Here is a 19,472-nt window from a genome sequence, read left to right as displayed (position 1 = left end):
AGAAAGAAAGAAAGAAAGAAAGAAAGAAAGAAAGAAAGAAAGAAAGAAAGAAAGAAAAGAAGAGAACGGAGTGTATTTGAGGGCTGATAAAGATGATGGGATTACCACTGACTGGAGATAGGAGAATATTGGTGGGATTTAGAAGTACAACTCATTCAATCATCCTGCTCTCAGCTCAGGGTCAAAGTTTCAGAGAGAATTGGTAAACATAGGGAGACTGGACTGCAGCCCACAGCTCCTTGCAGGAATTAGCAAAGATCCATTCACCCACTTAGGACAGGAGCAACAGGGTTCTTGCAATTAAAAGGACAAAGGACAAAAAAAAAAAAAAAAAAAAAGTGTTTTTGGTGGGAACAAGTGCAGAGGGAAGACAAAAGGAGACTCATATGATCCAAGTTTGGGAATAGGGAGTGGGGGCAAAACAGACTATGATTAAATATCCTGTAAATCCAGAAGAGAGGCCTAAGGCCTTGTTGATTTAAATTGTGCTGATTTAAATTGATATAAAGACAATTAAGAAATGTCCCATTTCTTACATACCTGAGTTGGTGGATCAAGATTCATATTATAATTCTAATAATACATGCTGAACAAAAACATGTTAAACAAATGTCTTCGGATATATTTGTCCTCCAAAGTTGGGGATTGTAAAAGGGATTCCTTTTCTTTCAGATCATAAGCCAAACCTCACCAATGACCTCTGAATTCCTAATGAAGTCTTGGATGCCAGAATCCCAATATGAACCAGGCAAGGAAATATGAGTAACTTTGCCTTGAAGAGCCAGTCCATGCCCAGGAGCAGAAATAGGTACCTGCAACAGTAGCTTAGAAATGATCCCTCAACAGAGTCAATTCTCTTGGGAGTCCTCCACAGAATAGGTCACTCACTTGTTCCTACATCTACAAGCTACACCCCACATCCATGTAAATATCTGTTTATTCTGTTTCCTAACATTATGATTGCTGGTGGTAGATAAATGCCTGGCCATTTAAGTAAACAAAGGAATGTATTTACTGCAAGTTGAAGAAGGCAATTCATTAACTTAGAAGTTTGGTTGGAATCTATGTAATTGAAAATATGTATCTTGAATTTTCTATGAAATTCAGATGGCAATTCATTTAGGGGCCATTTCTGGAATTTTCTTTGTTACAATGATCATATTCACACCCTATTTGTTACTTTTTTTAATATTTATTTTTGAGAGAGATAAGAGAGAAAACACTCACTAGTGGGGGAGGGACAGAGAAAGAGGGGACAGAGGATCTGAAGGAGGCTCCCCACTGACAGCAGCAAGCCTGATATGCAACAGGAACACACAAACCAAACTGTGAGATCATGACCTGAGCCGAAGTTGGGTGCTTAACCAACTGAGCCACCCAGGTGCCCCTATTCATCACTTCTTAATACAAAATGTGTTGCATTGATTTTTAAAATCATGTTAATGTTGTACATACTTACAACATACTTACGTAATTAAATAGGAATGGGAAGGAAAAGCTAAAGTGAAATACATAAAACTAATTATATTTCAAATGGAGACTATAACTACACTCAAGGAAGGAAATTAGGAAGAAAAGGAAAAAAAGGGAGGCAGGGAAAGAAGGAAGGGAGGAAATAAGCCAAGTTATAACCAAAGTTACTTATAAACTCAGCATTTAATTTTACCTGCTAAGTCTTAGGCAGTGAGAAATGAGAAGAATCACAAACTAATCCTGAATTTTGTTTTAGTTGGTTTATTAATTGTAGTGGTATAGGCAACTTCAAGTAATCCACACACTATCCTAGATTCATTATTGGGTTGAAGAAATGAGTAACTGACATCACTGAGGGCAAGGATCTCACCATGGAAGAAAGAACATGGAAACACAGAATGGGGGAAGTCAAAAAACAAGGACGTAGATATGGACGTACCACTGTGAACTCATCTTTTCTAAAATATATGTATATGCATGATTATGTGCACATGCATTTTTGTAAACTAGAAACCACTGTTTGGATGATTTAGGTTTTATCAGAAAGAGTAAAAATGAGGAGTTTGTGTCTAAGGTCATGTGTCAGAGGTTGTGAGTAAACAGCTACCCAGGGACAAGGACATGTGAAAACCACAAGGGAACATTCTTTAGTTCCATGTGTGTATTTACATATTAATTCAGGTTTATGTGTATATCCTTGAATATATTTTCCTATCTTTGCCTACTGAAAAGGGCAGGAAACAAAGATACTCCAATAGCATTGAGAATATCTCAACATCAACCACCCAGATTTTGGTCTCTAATATCAATCTTGACTAAATGAAGACAAAATGGCTGATTCCAGAACTGGGGCATGGTAGGTACAAGCTGTGCCTGGAATATCCTGTTATGACATAAAGTAAGTAAGAAAATGCTAAAAAAAGCAAAACAAAATAAAACAAAACACAAACCTGAAAATGTTGGGGTGGGGCATGTCACAATATAACAAAGACCAACTTCATGGGACTCACACTGGCCCATGGACTCAAACTGGGACCATCTGAGCACCAAAATAATCAAGTAAAGTAATTATAAACTATTTGAGAAACATAGAAACTTGGGTGTCCATACCAATAAGGAAGAAATAAAGGAAGGAAGGAAAAAAGAAAGGATGGGAAGTGCTGGAATTAGAAAATCATTTTGTAACTACTGCAGTAAAGACTGGATCAGGAGAAAATCTTCAATGGATGCTAAATGTAGGGTGAAATTTTGAAAAGACACAATATTTTTTATGGTCTTAATGTCTCTCCACAGACAGTTTATTAGTGGAGAGGGAGAAAACATACTGTTCATGTAGTGGAGAAAATGGACAACGTGTTGACCAAGTGGTTAAATTAAATCACCGGTAAAGGACATGGACATCTCATGCCTTCAGACAGGATACTAGAAGGAGGCCACAATATCACCAATGTAGAATTCAACCCAAAAATGCAAACCCTGAATTCAATCGTGAGAAAACATCAAACACAAAATGAGTGGCTTTACAGTGATAAAAGGTGGGAGGGTTATGTATTTCAAAAATGTCAATGTCACGAAAAGACAAAAAAAAAAAAAAAAAAGTTGCTGGAAATGTTTCAGATGAAAGCAGGTTAAAGAGACCCGAAAGCTATATGCGGTGTCCGAGCCCAGGCTGCACACTGTGTAGAGGGGAAACGTTATAAAAGACAACACTAGGTCAACTCACTAAATTGTAATATGGAGAACAGAACAGATAAAAGATATTGCATCCGAGCAACACTTACTGAAGTTGGTAACTCTTTGTTATGTAAGGGTATATATATATATATATATATATATATATATATATATATATATATATATCATTATTTGTAGAAAATGCACACTTTAATAGTTACAGGTAAAGGGCCATTTTGTATTTAATTTTTCCTCAACTGGTTATGAAAAAAAAAAGTGAAAATGTCAAAGCAAATGGGATACAACATTCACAAGAGTAAAGATAGATCAATGTTCTTTGTACTGTTTTTATTTTTGAGTGTTTTTTTGTAAACTGGAAACTATTTGTAAATAAAATTTAGCAAAATATGTTGCACCATACTTTTGTTTCTATCCCTTCTTCATCCACTGTAGTTCAGGACTTAAGACTTTACATCCTAAAGCATATACTACACTGACACAGGATTCATTTTGCTCAAAACATATTCTCTCAGCATACTCTCAGGATTTCCAATCACCTGAAGGTCCACGAGAAATGAACGCCTTGAGCACACTGACCTATTTGCTGCAAAAGGCCATTTTAGCCCTGTCAACTACCATATAGATGCATGAAACCAAACAAAACTGTCTCCTCAACATTAGTCCGTGTAGCACCATTGAAGCCCTTCTCCCCAGTATGGAATGTTCCCTCACATACTTTTATCATCTGTGTTACTCTCTCTTTAAAGCCTAGTTCAAATGTCATCTATTGCTTTAAGCTATCTTTGAAACCAAGGTCCTCAACCTCTCTTCTGAACTCCAAGATCATAAATTGCTTACATCAAACATTCAGTACCTCATCTACTGCACCAATTGTCAGTTCTTGTGTGAGTTCTTGTGTGTTTATCTATTTAGATATAGATGTGTATGTATCTATTAAGATGTGTGTGACATGATGTGTGTGGAAAGTATGTGTTGTAGAGGTTTTGACCACGAGTCAAAAAAACAAATCATCAATAATAGCAATAAAATCAAACCTAGGTCTCTTCTAAGTTCTGGTAACAGTGGCATTTCAAAGAAACATAAGTCACTTAACCCCTTTGAAACTCAGTTTCCTCATCTTTCTTTTTTTATTAATTTTTTTTAATATTTATTTTTGAGAGAGAGACAGAGAGAGACAGAGCACATGCAGGGGAGGGGCAGAGAGTGAGGGAGACACAGAATCTGAAGCAGCCTCTAGGATCTAAGCTGTCAGCACAGAACCCAATGTGGGGCTCGAACTCACGAACCACAAGATCATGACCTGAGCTTAAGTCAGATGCTTAACCAACTGAGCCACCCAGGCACCCCAGTTTCCTCCTCTATAAAATGAAAATGCATATGCCCTATCTGCTTCACTGGGTTGTGTGAGATTTGAGACATACTTAGGGACAAAAGAATGTTCCCCTGTGGTTTTCACATATCCTGTCCCCGGCAACTATTTATTCACAACCTCTTGCATATGACCTTAGACACAAACTCCTCATTTCTACTCCTTTTAATAAAACCCAAATTATCCAGACAATGGATGCTACAAAAACAATTCATTCCTCTAAGACCCGTCCTTGACCAAAACTAGTTGAACTTGGGTTGACACTCTTGTCAAAGCCCTGCAAAAATTCTGCCTTCCTTCACCGGGTTCACACAGTTCCTTTAGAACCTTCTCCTGTCTGGCAATTTTGAATAAAGACTTAGGCTAACCACTCTCTGGTTGATTTTCTTTCTCAGAGAATAAAATAATGTAACATTTGCTTTCCAATTGCTAATCCATGACCCAGTTGCATAAGAGTCCCCTCTCAAGAGATTTTAAATATGAAAAAAAGCCCAAACCGAAAACAACAACAAAATAAAAACAAAAGGAAAAAAAAATTACTGTACTCTTCCTTGATTCTCTGTGTTGTCAGGCCAGGAATTGGTCCTTTTAAAGCTGTTCAGGTGATTCTGAAAAAAAGTTGCCCCTACATATAGAAAAGAGTTTTGGAGAGCCATAAAAGGCTATTGAATTATAAGATAGTAAAGAGATCCCTAAGTCTGCAGTTTTCTTCATTTGAACTCAGAAATGATTCTCTCAAAAGTTAAAATCCCACACATGCTATTTCCACATTGATAGAATCAACTGATCTCTGATAATGGAAACCCCTTAGGAATGAATGTAGGACACACTTCTCTGCTGCACAAGAACTATCTTGTGCTATGTACTAAAATAATAATTTTAGAGATGTTCTCTAAAAAGGAAAAAGAGTTAACATCCCAGTAGGTCATGTGTTTGGAGTTATTTTCAGCTGAGAGAATAAAGGCATAACACCGATTCCTCTTTCATTCGGTTTCCCTATATCTCTGGGGTGGACTTTTATATGGCTCACCTCAGTTAAGAATCTACATATCAGGGATTGAACCTGACATCCTTAATATTAGAGTTTAACCAACTGAGGTAAATGGCCAGAAATGATCTATTATAGCTTATAATGAAAAAGTGGTTCGGCTGACAGAATGCCAGCATATCTATCAATTTACCCAGACAGTGAAATGTAGAACTTGCTGCTGTTCATTGCCAAAATATGTAACAAAGAAATTGAACAGAAATTGGCATGTAAACAATGACTTCAATATTTTATGAGACCCTAAGATATTTATGACCCACAACACTGAACTATGTAATGTCTTCTTGAATTATTAAATAGGAAAGAACATGACACAAAAGTAGTGCTTGTTTGAGAGAAAAAAAAAAAAACATTTAACATGCTCCTTATTTAATGGAATCATTGCTGGAGAAATTGGAATAAAAAATGAACTCTGTGTATCAGCTTCAAGTTGTGTAGTTGGTTTTATAGTCACCTGCAAGATATGGGAAAGTCTAAAGCTTCAGCAAAAGCAAAGGCAACGACAACAGGGGGATTTACCTGTCATGGCCTGTTGGTCATCCACGGTTAACTTTAAACTTTTTCCTCGACGGACCACACGCACTGTGTGCCATTCGTTATCATTGAGGTTATAGCCGGCAAAAAGGGTCTCGGGACCTTTGCCTGTAGGATATGCCAAACAGTCATTATGGACACTCAGAATCAGTCAAGCAAATGAACCTCACAGAGAGTGAGAGAAAGAGACAAAGTAAGGGGGAAGGCACGGGAGAGGGAGGAGAGACAAGAGAGAAGGAAATGAGAGAAAGAGGTGAGAGAGAGAAAGGAGAGAAGAGACTGGCTGGATCAATTTTCAAACCCATTAGAGTCAGAGCAAGCAAGGAAAATGACAAGTTAACAGACATTCAGGTGTGACAATTTAAGAAGAATCTTTAACATTATGCATTGATCAAAGACAAGTGAATGAACCTTGTTGTCATAAATAGGCACAGTCAATATAGCATCAGGAAGCCTCCCAAATTTACACACACTTTTTGCTGTTGTTGTTTCTGTTTTTCCCAAGGAATTCTCTGGTCTTTATAGTTAACACTTTTTCGCTAATGAAGTAGATAGCAGTCTTGTAACCTCTGACTTCGGGGAGAGAGCAGACCTTAAGTAATTAGCTAAGCATCTTTAGGCTAGCGCAACTGGCTGATTAGATTCTGGTGAGGAGACTGCTCTGGGCACTATATTGTGTAACAGCTGCTCTTCACTCTTACATCATGTACCTCCAATATTCACCAAGTTCTTAAATTTATGGAATGTTGTGTCTAAAAACTAAGTCCAGTGAAGGCACAGAAAATGGGTTTAGATAGGAGTACTGACTCTTAGGAAATGAAGAAGAAAAAGAAGTCACAGCCAATAAAGGTCCAAGTGATGAGTCGGAAGGAAAATAAAGTGAGACTAAACAGCACTAGAGGGAAAGGATTCCCAGCTGAGGATCAAAAGAAAATTAACCACCTGGGAGAGTAACTGCCAGTGAATCTATTAAATCTATGCAAATTAATTTATAGAGGCTTAGAACAGACATACTATTTCAGAAAGTTGTTTTATGGAAATCAGTGAAATGAGAAACTCAGACCAACATCCTTTTGCCACTTAGAAACAAAGAAAGGAAAAAAAAACCCCACAAACCTTTAATATCACTTGAAAAAATTTTTAAATTAAAACATTTCTACTAATCTGATACTATGATTCACTAAGAAAAAATCATGAAAAGTTTTTAAAGATACATTATTTGGTGATGGATTTTTCCCCTGTGTGTTTTGCAAGGACTGGAATTTGTTGGTAAGCTAAAGTAATGAAAAAAGTGACACCGTTGAATTTCATCAACTGATTCAGGATCAGGATTGGCTTCACAATTTCTTCAACCAAATTCTACCAGCAAAACCAATCAATGTCCAAGGATCTTAGGAGAACACAGAAAAGTCAAGGAGAAGGAGGAAGAAACAAAGAGAGAGGGAGAGAGAGAGATAGTAAGAAAACCAAGTGGAAGAACTTCAGTAGTCGATCCAACAAGAGATTGTTTGCTTCTGGCACTGCTGGCTATCCATCCAGCCCTGATTTCTCTCTTAGGATGTTACTGATGTAAATTCTGCCTTCCGTGGTTGAGTATTCTCTGGGGCTTAAAGTGAACCAGGGAGATAAGCTAAACTTTGCAGTATGGGCTGCTTCATGTCTCTAAAGGAAACCATCATGAAGGTTACAAAGAATCTTTTTCTGTTTCTTTAGAGAAGAAAATTACACATTTTCTTTAAATTACACATCCAATCCAGATACATGAATAAAAACTAGTCTGGACAGAATAGTTCTGAAAGATTGATCACTAAATAACTAGAGGAAGCCTGTTAGTTCGGCAACTGCAAAAAAAAAAAAAAAAAAAAAAAAAAAGCATTGAGGCCAATGTTGAAAGCAAGTTCCACGATCAAAGGAACTCTTTCTAGTTTCAACAGTGAAGAAAGAAGCGCTTAATAACTCTGCAGAATCTTAGTATCCTACTGGCAGCAAGGGTCATTCTTAGTTTTGATCTTTCAAAAGAGAATATATCATGTTAAAGCTATTTTTATAGGGAAGACTTTTTTTTTCCTTAGAAATGTGTCCTTTTGAAGCAGCTTCACTCCCATTCTCTTATTTTTAAAAGTGTTTTGTCAAGAAAAAGAAGCTTAAGGGTGATATCATCATTATACCCCATTCTGGGCTTGATCTTCCTCTTAAGTCATAATGCTTAATCTATGAAACAACTATTTCCATAACAACAGGCACAAAATCCAATTAAAAATAACCCTTTGGTTCATAAAAATCTCTGTGGGCCAACTTCAAGCTCCTTTCTTGCATTATTAAAAATGTGGAGAGATTGATTTTGGAAGACAAGGTTTTAAAAAATGCACTTAATATTCTCAGTTCAAAACAATGTTATCTATGCACCTTGAAGTGTAATGGAGAGTGCACTGGCAAGAAGTTAAGAATTGTGGTTGCTAGTCCTTGATTTGCTACTAAGGAAAGTAGTTGGGGGCTGGCAAATGCTTACTGTGTTCCAGGCATCTTATCTGTTAACTTATTTCATCTTTACATTGTTATCCTTTTGTAGATGTGGCACTGAAGGCCTAGAAAACAAAAACTTTTTGCCCCAAGGTCACAGGGCTAAAATGTGATAGAAAAGTGTTCCATCCTAGGTCTGACTGACCAAAGTCTGCATGTTTTCCCCTGCATTAGCCTGCCTCCCAGCTATACCTTTGGCTAGAAACTTCTCAGTGTCTCTACATTTAAATGAATAGATGGAGACGGGAAAGCTGCTCTTTGTCATGGCTTCCACCTTGCTCTACAGAATGATTACATGTCACGACATCTGACCCATCCTCTACATAAGTTATGGAGGAAGGAAATCTCTAAACAGAACACCACAACTCTAAAAGGTACTACAGGAATGATACAGAGGGAGGGTCATCATTTTGGGACTGAGTCCACCCATAATCAGCAATTTGCTAGAACATTTAGCTTCTGTTGGTCTCAGCAACCTTATTTACAAAAGGCAAGAGATGATGTAGATGATCTCCATAATGCCTTAGAGATCTCACATTCTCACATTTAAAACATATGGAATTGGTAAAGAAAGGTGGCTTAACTGCTGTCATTTTGAATTTGAGAGTCATTTAGTCATTTGTCCTCTTCTCAAAATTTTAATGGCAATATTATAGTCACTAAGACCATGAGTGATCAGAATTCCTTTTGAGATTTCCTCTTTTGGGGGATATCAAAATATTGGAAGTAACATCTTTCTCCCAGCATGAATGTGAGTATTATCGACTGAATGTTCATGTGTTGAAGCCCTACTCCCTAATGTGATGGTATTAGGATGTGGGCCTTTGCAAGGTAATTAGGTTTAGATGAGGTCATGAGGGTAGACCCAATGATAGGATTGATTCTCTTATAAGAAGAGACATTACAGTTCTTTCTCTCCATCATGCAAGGACACAAAAAGAAGGATGGCCATCTGAAAGCCAGGAAGAGAACTCTCACCAACTACCAAACCTGCCAATGCAGTGATCTTGGACTTCTCTGAGTCTAGAACTGTGTGAAATTAATGTTTGCTGTTTAAGTGATATAGTCCATGGTATTTTGTTATAGGACTCTAAGCAGACTTAGTAAGCAATAATTTAAAGATTTTAAAGAAAGTCCACAGCATTGTTTCCATAATCATTCCTTATGCTTTATAGAGAGTTAAAATTTATTTCTATTTTTACACTTGATCCTTACTGTAATCTATTATTTAAGCCATAGAGTTACCCCCGCCCCCAATTTTTTAGTCAAGAAAGAAGACTTAAAAAGGTCAAGTGTATGATTATAAGTCTCAGAGGCAGTAAGGACTGGAATTAAGACTGAGATCTTGAGATTTTCCAAGCCCCTTCTAGTGTCCTTTCCACAGGCCCCCAAATGATGTGCAGACATTAAGAGGTGCAATGTGGCTGAATGACAACAGCCAGTATTTAACCAGACTGAATCAAAAGTCAGCTCTATAAGATAAAGCTACATTAAAGAATTATAGAACTAGAAGGGACGTAGGAGGTAGAGAAGCTCACGGAGCCATCTACAAACATACAATTTGAGATCCAAAGCAATTAGATGATGTTCCACTGTTCATATGAAGAGTCCAAGTCCCTAGACTGGCAGTCTAGTGAGCTTTCTGTAAATCATTCTCCCATTATATTATGCAGAACTAGACTGAACTTCTTAAAGGACACCAAGATCTGACTACGATTCAGTTCCCGACTACAACTGGTTCTCCATCTAAGGTGAAAGGCAAGAATAAATACTGCTTCTTTTCAACAGGAGTTAAGCTATAAGTGTTTTCTAGTTGGTGATATTCACCAGATTTTCTGGTGACTCTGCAGCTAAAATTCATGAATTTGCATACATTTATTAATTACAAATGGAAGTAGACACAATAAGCATTTCAGTTTTCCTCAGTCTGGTTCAACTTGATTGTCCTTTCACAACCTACCCATGTATGAGGTTCTTGTGTCTCTATAATTTTATTCCTAAGAAGGGTTGAAGATAAGGGCAACTTGAGGAATAGGAGAGGAAGGGGTGTGTGTGGGGGGTGAGGGGTAGAGTCAGTAGTCAAATAAATCCTCCTTTGAAATCTACTACTTTTACAGAGCCTTGATTTAACCACTAGGAAATACATTTAATAAAGGATGATGTCTGTTTTTGACCAGATTAGTAACCACATTTGCTAATGACTTTTCAACTCCAATTTCACTACAGCAGGGGATGGTGGAGAAAATTGGATTTTTTCCCTAGGGCTGTCATCAACTAATTATGTCATCTTAAGTAAGTCATTTATTTTACCTGTTCCTCACATTTCATCTGTAAAATGAGGATACTTGGTAAGACCATGTCAAAAATGCTCTCCAATAACCCAACCTGAAAATTCTGTCATTCTTGGAAGGGAGAGACGTGGCCCACGCTATTTTCTAACCTTGTGGCAACATGAAAGAGTGCAATATTATAGTGAAGTTCTCTAAATTTGTGAGATTTAATTATTATCTTTGTTAATTTCACCATTTTTATGTTGATATGCATAGACAGAGGAAACAGAGAACTTCAGAGAGTTATTGTAGACCTATTACTCAAGTCAAACGGATCCAGTAGGACAATATTGATGTATGCCAGCAAATGGGTCTATTAACTTATGTAGTCACATTTTAAGGAGAACTGTTTTTGTCAACTTGGCACTACTCAAAATTTAGCACCGAATAATCAGTACATGGTCAGTCAGGAGCAGGAAATACACTTTTCCATGTACCAAGATATGTCCTTGCTTTATGGACAAGTTCACTTAGGAAACAAAATCACAGATCAGAAGGTGATTTTGTAAAATAGCGATCTTTAAGAAACTCTTTCTTTTAACTGTGGTAAATTATTCTCTCCTCAGTTTAAAATATTAGATCAGGGATGGGCAGTGTGGGAGACTCTGACCCAGTCTCCCTCTAAGCTTGCCTTATTCAGAACAAATATAGGGTAAAATGTGAAAATCCAGGAGCTAAGCTGGGCCAGTCGTTTTATTATTATTTTTTTAAATCAATGAAATTATTCTTTAGCCACCTGTAATCTTGCATAAAGAATATAGAAACGATGTAAAGTGGCAGCTGTCCTTCTGTTTAAAAAGCAGTCTAGGGCCGCGTGGGTGGCACCGTCGATTAAGCGTCCAACTCTTGATATCAGCTCAGGTCATGATCTCACAGTTTGTGAGTTCGAGCCCCACATTGGGCTGTGCATTGATGGCACGGAGCCTGCTTGAGATTCTGTTTCTTCTTCTCTCTGCCTCTCACCCACTTGTGCTCTCTCTCTTCAAATAAATTTAAAAAAATTAAAAAATGAAGCTGGCTAACTTGGTCCCAAGGCAGCACCCAGAACACCTATGAATCCAGCTGGCTCGTTTCTCCCTTTAAGAAAAAGGATGATTTTTTTAATCAGAAAACTTGAGAAAGGCTTTTAAAAATCATTTGCAAGTAACTCTTTCCTTTAAAATCAGATTTGATTAAAAAGAAAAGATTCATAAATCATTTATGAATTTAAAAAAAACCCCTATTCTTCCAGAACATTATTTATTATGTATATCAAGGACCAGAGGTATCCAAAGGTACCATTGTTAGTTTATGTGCATTATCAGTCCTCTTGCATGAGTTCTCAACACACCCTTGATTGTAAAATACAAATTTATAGGCTCTCATCTGAAGATTTTGTAGGCCATTTCCTTGTAGGTCATGTGAGTTATGGAATAGATTGCCTTTCCTTATTTCTAGCCATTAGGAAACCAAGATTTAGGATTTGCACTTAATTTGATCAACTATATTATTTTCTTGTCTTCTTTCTTTCTTTCTTTCTTTCTTTCTTTCTTTCTTTTTTCATATTGTCTTTTCTCCACACTGAATTATTTAAAAATATTTCTTAATCATTTTAATTCTGTTTGAAAGTAGGGGGACATAAATCAATAAGTGAATTTATTTAATAAAGAAAGGAATAGCTTCTAAGAGATGTACAGATAATTAATCCAACTCTTTAATTTTACAGATAGTTCCATGGGAGGTTAGTCTGTCTAGACCTCTCTCTCTCTAATCTATCTATCTACCTATCTCCAACAGGATTAAATGAACCTCTACTGACCAATATCAGGTTTGTTTGCAAGTGTATTTTAAATTTATTTTCATATTTGTGATGAATATTTTTTGAACCAAAATATATATAGCAAAATACATATAATAGTAACTTTAGATCTTTTTTGGAAGAAAGCCTTGTGTGGAAATGTTTTGTGAACTAATTATACTAGTTTTTGAAAGTGGGGGGAAAAGAGTAAAGAGCAATAGAGAGGAATCAAACAAAGCTAAGGAATCTATGAAGCAACGTGATCAAAGATGTTTAGTACACTAAAATGACAACTGTCTCCGGAGTTAAAAGATGGATGTGGCTGGAGAAAAGCAAGCCCATACCTATTATATTTTGATTTTTAAAACACTTAGACATGTGGGCCACAAAGCTGAGATTCCTACATACCCTTTAGGTCATTAGCTCTATTTGTACATTTTAAAGATGTTAGCTACATAAGTGGAGCATCTGTATCAGCTACACTATTTCTTAGTAGAGTTCAAACCAATTGGCTCTGGATTTCCTTTTTGTTGACTGAAACATCAAATGTAAGTAATTTCTATTTTATAACCTTATCTTTTCATTGGAGTAGTTAATCTTCTCACTCAAGCCATTTATTGAGCATGGGGATTTTCATGGGTGCTTCTGCAAAGCCATAACCTAGCAATCTACATAGATGACAGGCAAGTGGGAATCCACTTTGTTTGCCTTTTGGAAATGATCGACCTACTACCTCCATTTTATTGAGAACAGGTTGTGTCTTTTCAACTACAGCTGGAGAAAGGCATTATGTAAAGTGCATCCTAAAGTTTTCATAGCTCTGTTATTTAAAAAGAAAAAATCAATCGCTTCTCGGCCTTTTGGCTAAGATCAAGTGTAAAAAGAAAAAATCTAGTGTTGCCATACATATATAAATTGGTTCTATATTTACACAAGTGTTCAATTATTCTTTAGATCACTAAACTACCTATAGCACCCAGTAATTGAATTAGGAGTTATAGCACCACAGCATCTTAGAATTATGAAATTTTAAAACTGAATGGTCCATATTGGGTCTGTTGTCTACCCTATTTAACAACTCTTATTCATTCTGGATTATGTGGCACTCACACCCTGTTATTTTAGTTTAAAAATTACTTTGTGCAAAACACTGATCTCAGCATGTGTATGTCCCAACTTAGATTCTCAAGATGCTTGCATTCTAATCAATCAGGTGGTCAAAACACTTTTTCTGTAATGGGCCAGATAGTAAATATATTTGCTTTCCAGGATGTGGTTGTCATTACAATTACTCAATACTGCCATTGTATGGTCAAAGCACCCATAGACTACACAAATGGGTGTGGCTTTGTTTCAATAAAAACAGGTATTAAAAGAGGCAGCCCTCTGTGTGCTGGAGTTTATGCTGTATTTATGTGTAAAATACACATAAATAAATAGACAATTTAAGTCCCCTTATCTCATAGACTTTTACATTGAGTATTAAAGAAAGAACTAATAGAAATATATTTAAGAACTTATTAGTCAGTGGACCTGAGTTTTAGAATCAGTGTTGCCATTAAATCTAGCATAACACAAATTATGCTAATTGAGTCTCCTCTTAATGCTCCTGGTTTGAGTTTTCTTATCAGTAAAACAACAACATAACAAAACTGAAAGCAATTTAAAAAGCTTTTAAATGGCATAAGCCAATTGTAAAGCCTCTTTTTCTTTTTTTTAAGTACACTCTACACCCAACATGGGGGTTCAAATTCACAAACCTCAAGATCAAGAGTTACATGCTCTACCTACTGAGCCAGCGAGGCGCCCCAAGACCACCAAATTCTAAAATTTAGTTACTTTTCCTGGCTGTACAAATTTAGAACAGCAGCTTTTATTAAAATGCATGATATCTGCAAGCGTGTGCATATAAAATTAGGTGTCTACATATATCCACATTTCTGGATAGTAACAAGTTTCATTTGGCAGTTGACTTTGAGGACAGTAACCTCTGGTGCGAGGCAGGAGCCAGTGGAAAGATGGAAACAAGCCTTGTCACTGTGACAATAATGGGAAGAGAGAAAAGCAGGAGAAACAGGCTAGCACCACACTGCTTGATGCCTGAGTCATGGTTCCTGGCAGCAGCCCTCCTACCTGTAAATGACAAGAGGATGTGTTTCTCAGGTTGTAATTATGACACCTTCAGCCTGCTGTTTGGTTTTGCCTTTAGTTTCTGGTTTTAAAATAATTACTTTAAAAAATAATCCAACCTCTGCTTAAAGAGGAGGAGGAGGAGGAGGAGGAGGAGGAGGAGGAGGAGGAGGAGAGTAACTCCTCATTAAATGTTTCTATTTTATCTTTCTCCATGCCTAGGTATTGGGCTGGGAGCAAAATTCTTTTGTTTTTATTTATCACTGTGAATCAGCTAGGGAATTTAATTAAAAATTAATGTTAGACACAGGTAAATTGCACTTCCAAATTCTTCTATTGCTATTTACTAACATTATCAGAAGGACCAACATAATAATTTGCAAGTCTGGCGCAAACTGAAAATGTGGGGCTTTTGTTCAAAATGAGAATTTTAGGACAGTTACAGCAGACCATGAATTCAAGCACAGGTCCTTCTAAGCCTAGGGCCATGGGTAACTATGCAAACTGCATGCTGCTGAAGCCATCCCCGATGCGAAGAATTAAGTTTTGTGCTTATTTATTAAGTTTCATTTAGCTCTATATTCGGAAATATGCAGACAAGGCTGGAAGCAAAACATTTCATTTATTCCCTTAAGAGGAACCGTTGGGTCACCTTCCCCATCCGTTGGCACTTAATGGCAAGGCCTCTGGAGTATCAGAGGAGTTGTCTCAGAGCTGTCCTACCTGCCGGGCCTGGTGCCAATCAGGACTTGGACTTGGTGACAGAGTAATAATCCTCCTAACAGCCATGAGGCTGAGCTACCTGCCAAGCCATGTAACTCCTCCCTCTTCTCCCTCCCTCTTTAACGTCTCCTCACATGCCTGACAACTCTTCAGAATGCCTTTATGAACAGCTACTGGCCTTTTCTGTACAAGCAAGGTGATGTTTATAGAGTTCTAAGGATAGACACATTTCCTTATATTGTAAGTATTGGAAACACCCTTCCCTAATTAAAAAGTACTTTGGCTAAATAATGTAAAGCCAGACTTTGAGCTTCAAGATGTTGGTTTTTCAAAAATGAAAATGAATAACAGAAGAAAGGCATTTTATAAACTATTTTAATTTCTGTGGAGAAATAAAACAGTCACATGCTAATTAATTACATTTATCTGTTTTGTTTAGATTATTATTTAAATCTGTCCTTGTGGGTTTTTTTTAAGTTTATTTATTTATTTTGAGAGAGAGAGAGAGAGAGAGAGATCTCATGAATTGTGAGATCATGACCTGAGCCAAAACCAAGAGACAGACACTTAACTGGTTGAGCCATCCAGGTGCCCCTGTCCTTGTGTATTTATAAGTGCTAGAATGTGTATATCTTGGTCTAGTGCATGTGTTCTGGACTCCCAGGTTGAGTTTTTATCCGCATTCCATAAGTTACCAACTGTGTGAATTTGGGTAATCTATTAAAGTTCTCTGGGCCTCAGTATTTATATCTGTAAAATAAGCTAGTAATAGAGATACTTTACAACACAAATAGATTTAATGCATTTGAGTAATTTAAAGCAATGACTATTACACAGTAAGTCCTCAGTTGTGGTAATAATAAATAATAATAATATCACTATTATATTGTCACTATTATTATTATTTTCCCTTCACTGTGCTTAAAATTTCAAAGAAAATATACTATATCTATGGCTTAGGGCCTTGAATGTACAGCTATTCACTAAATGTATATTGAATGGGTGTACTTGTTTAGAGTTTGTTGGATTGTGTGTGTGTGTATGTGTGTGTGGTAGATGAAATATCTCTTGATATTGAATTAAGCCAAAGAGTTAAAGAAAAAGAACTCCATTAACTTTTAATGCTTACATTCACTAGAAGTGTTAGGAAATAAGAAAGCTTCATCCCTTTGTTGTCATATTTGGCAGCATGGAATCCGGTAAGTCATACAGTTGGAGAACTTGGGTAACTCAGTTATCTGGCTAATTATTTGGACAGATTTTTTGATCAGTTCCCTTGAAAATAAATTTAATATTGTGTAGAGCCTGGGAGAGCAAAATGTCCTAAGGCTAGCAGTCACTAACTTCCAAATGCAAAGAAAATAGTTGGTTCAGGAATTGAGGGATTCAAGAATTAATGAGTAATTATAAGAAAACATGGGCCTTGTCTGCAAAAAGATCCAATCTTGAAGAGCTGCTGGAAACACCCTACAGAGACTCATCTGCCATTTTCCTAACTCACACCAAGGACATTCTACTATCTACAAAATAAACTTTAGTATATGTAGCTGTCTCCCCTTCTGCTCCATATCTAGCTTTATATCATAGCTCTAGGCAAATGAATCAACAAGGTTTAAGTCATCTAGTAGAAACAGTTAGCCTCTATAGCTTTCACATTGATTGTACCCATTTATGACAGACCAGGATAAATATCTCAATGTAAATAATTTTCAATGAAAAACATACATTTGAAGAAATATAAATTACCTTTTAAGAATATAATTACAACACAGTAAAAATGAACACAAATTATATAAATACATTGTTCAAAGAATGTTTTAAAATAGTTCACATTAAATCTAATCTAGCTCAACTGGCAAGTTTAGGAAGAAGTATAATAAAATACACCCAATACACTGAAAGAAAAAATTTGGACTGTGACTTTATTTTAAGGAAAAAAGATCATTTCCAAGAAATGCTTATCACATAATAGGATAGCTTGCAGGTATAATTAAGTACTAAATAGTTAATGTGATTTTAAGTAAGAATTATGAACAGAATATGTATTCAGCATTGGTGTAACATGAAAAGGATTAAATTGATTTATACTGATACTGATTTAACACATCTTATGCAATACTTACAAAATTTCAAGCTATCTGAATGAAAAAAATGAAAAAAAACATACAGACATTGAGCATTTGGAATTTTATAAATATTTGACTAAATATTTCACTAAAAAGTCATGGGTTTAGAGTAAAAAAAACCAGAGATTACTTAATTAAATATAACATTACTCACCAGAATACACTATTATAATAGTTATAGACTTTTGTTTTATGAGAAGGCCAAGGAGAAGGCATATTTTTTTCATATTACAAGGAAAGATGGCTTTACCTGTATTTTATTTTCCATATCTTGTTAATGTAAGTCCATTGGAATATCTTTAAATACAAGATTGAATTTATAAAATTTAGCTCTCCTTCAGTATTTTTGGGGTATTCTTGAACAAACTTTCTCCACAAAATAAAAAGTATATTAGAAAATTAAATTTCAGTCCCTGCCTTTGTTAATTTATTTATCCCCTTCCTTTCTTTTCCTTGGGAAGCCATTATGATGCTTGAAAATCTGTTTTTCAGTATTTGTCTTAAACATTACAAAGCTATTTTTTAATAAAAAATATTCTAAGAAATATGATAGGAAATGTTTTATCTTTAGAACTCTTGAACTGTAGTATCTCATTTATTGTGATCTTTTTTCTTTCCTCAATGACTGCATCAAAAAAGGTAATGGACAAGTAACACATGATAACTTATTCATCCATGATATAAAAATTGGAATAATAACACACATTTTCCCAAGCAATGATAAGATTATTTACTAAATCCTTCTTTACATTGAATTTTAATAATGCAATAACAGACAGTGCTAACTTAATTGTTTTCTTTTATCATCATTAGCTTACTTATTTATCAGGCTAACTTTTTAGTCATTGATTGCTATGAATTAGTCATTGAGTGGTATGATTGTATTTAACCACTATTGTAGTAACAAGGAAACTATTGTGATTACTCCTATATTTGAAGGTGTCTTTGGGTCAAAATCTTCTAAAATGAATGGCCTGCTTTCCTATGATCAAGTGTTCTTAAAAGGTGCTTGTCCCACTATAGCAAGTTATTAACAATTGAATCTTATGCCACATTAACTTGCTTAATTTGAGGAAACAGTACTTGCAGGTTCCTTGGAGCTAGTCAACCAACTGCTAGAAGGAATGTTATGTCCGTGTGCTTGTTCTAGTCAATCTTCCTATGAAAAAGTTATGTTAGGTAGGCTTCCGCTTAGTGGGTTACAGTCAAGGATAATTTATAGCAATGCATCTGTAAGTATCTTTTCAGTCAAAATTATTCCAATATGGTCTGTTTCTCAAGATCTTGGTCACAGATGCTTCCAATCAGTTTTAATTTGACTGCTCTGAGATAACTGATGAATCATAATGGAACTTACTTGTATACATATATGTTTCCTCTCTATTTATCTTTCTTCAACCTGCTCAATAACCTGGACCTACTTTATATTACTTTGGCATAAAATATAACCTAAGCAGTAGATTAGGTTGTGAAATACTACATCTCATAGTCATATTCTGAGTATACTGTTTACAATTTGTTGCTAAAAGGTTGCAAATGACCATGATCCTATACCTATATTTTTAAAGAAACACATATTACACAGTGTGCTATATATTAAGTATGTAACATGCAAAGTATTATGTGTTATAAAGGAATTTAAAATATGAATGAAATACTTCTCTGAGCACTGAAATGGTCTCTTTTATATTTTCCATTTCCTCTAGCTTCCAAATATGAGTATTATTTCTAATTAGGAGCCAAGCAT

At 35.9% G+C, this 19,472-nt stretch overlaps 1 protein-coding gene across 28 annotated transcripts in view; it reads right to left on the bottom strand.

Annotated features, from left to right (window-relative positions):
* NRXN1 (neurexin 1) overlaps nucleotides 1–19,472 on the bottom strand; it is a 1,154,099-nt gene that overhangs the window by 601,937 nt on the left and 532,690 nt on the right. For all 28 annotated transcript variants that reach the window (XM_040453759.1, XM_040453755.1, XM_040453757.1 and 25 more), the window contains one exon: nucleotides 6,105–6,227. In XM_040453759.1, the coding sequence (XP_040309693.1) occupies nucleotides 6,105–6,227 (123 nt within the window). The remainder of the gene's footprint in view (nucleotides 1–6,104; nucleotides 6,228–19,472) is intronic.

This window comes from Herpailurus yagouaroundi, unplaced genomic scaffold (genome assembly GCF_014898765.1).
Source record: "Herpailurus yagouaroundi ecotype Mexico unplaced genomic scaffold, PumYag 210, whole genome shotgun sequence".
Taxonomy (NCBI): domain Eukaryota; kingdom Metazoa; phylum Chordata; class Mammalia; order Carnivora; family Felidae; genus Herpailurus; species Herpailurus yagouaroundi.
This window is presented reverse-complemented; position numbering and strand designations above follow the sequence as displayed.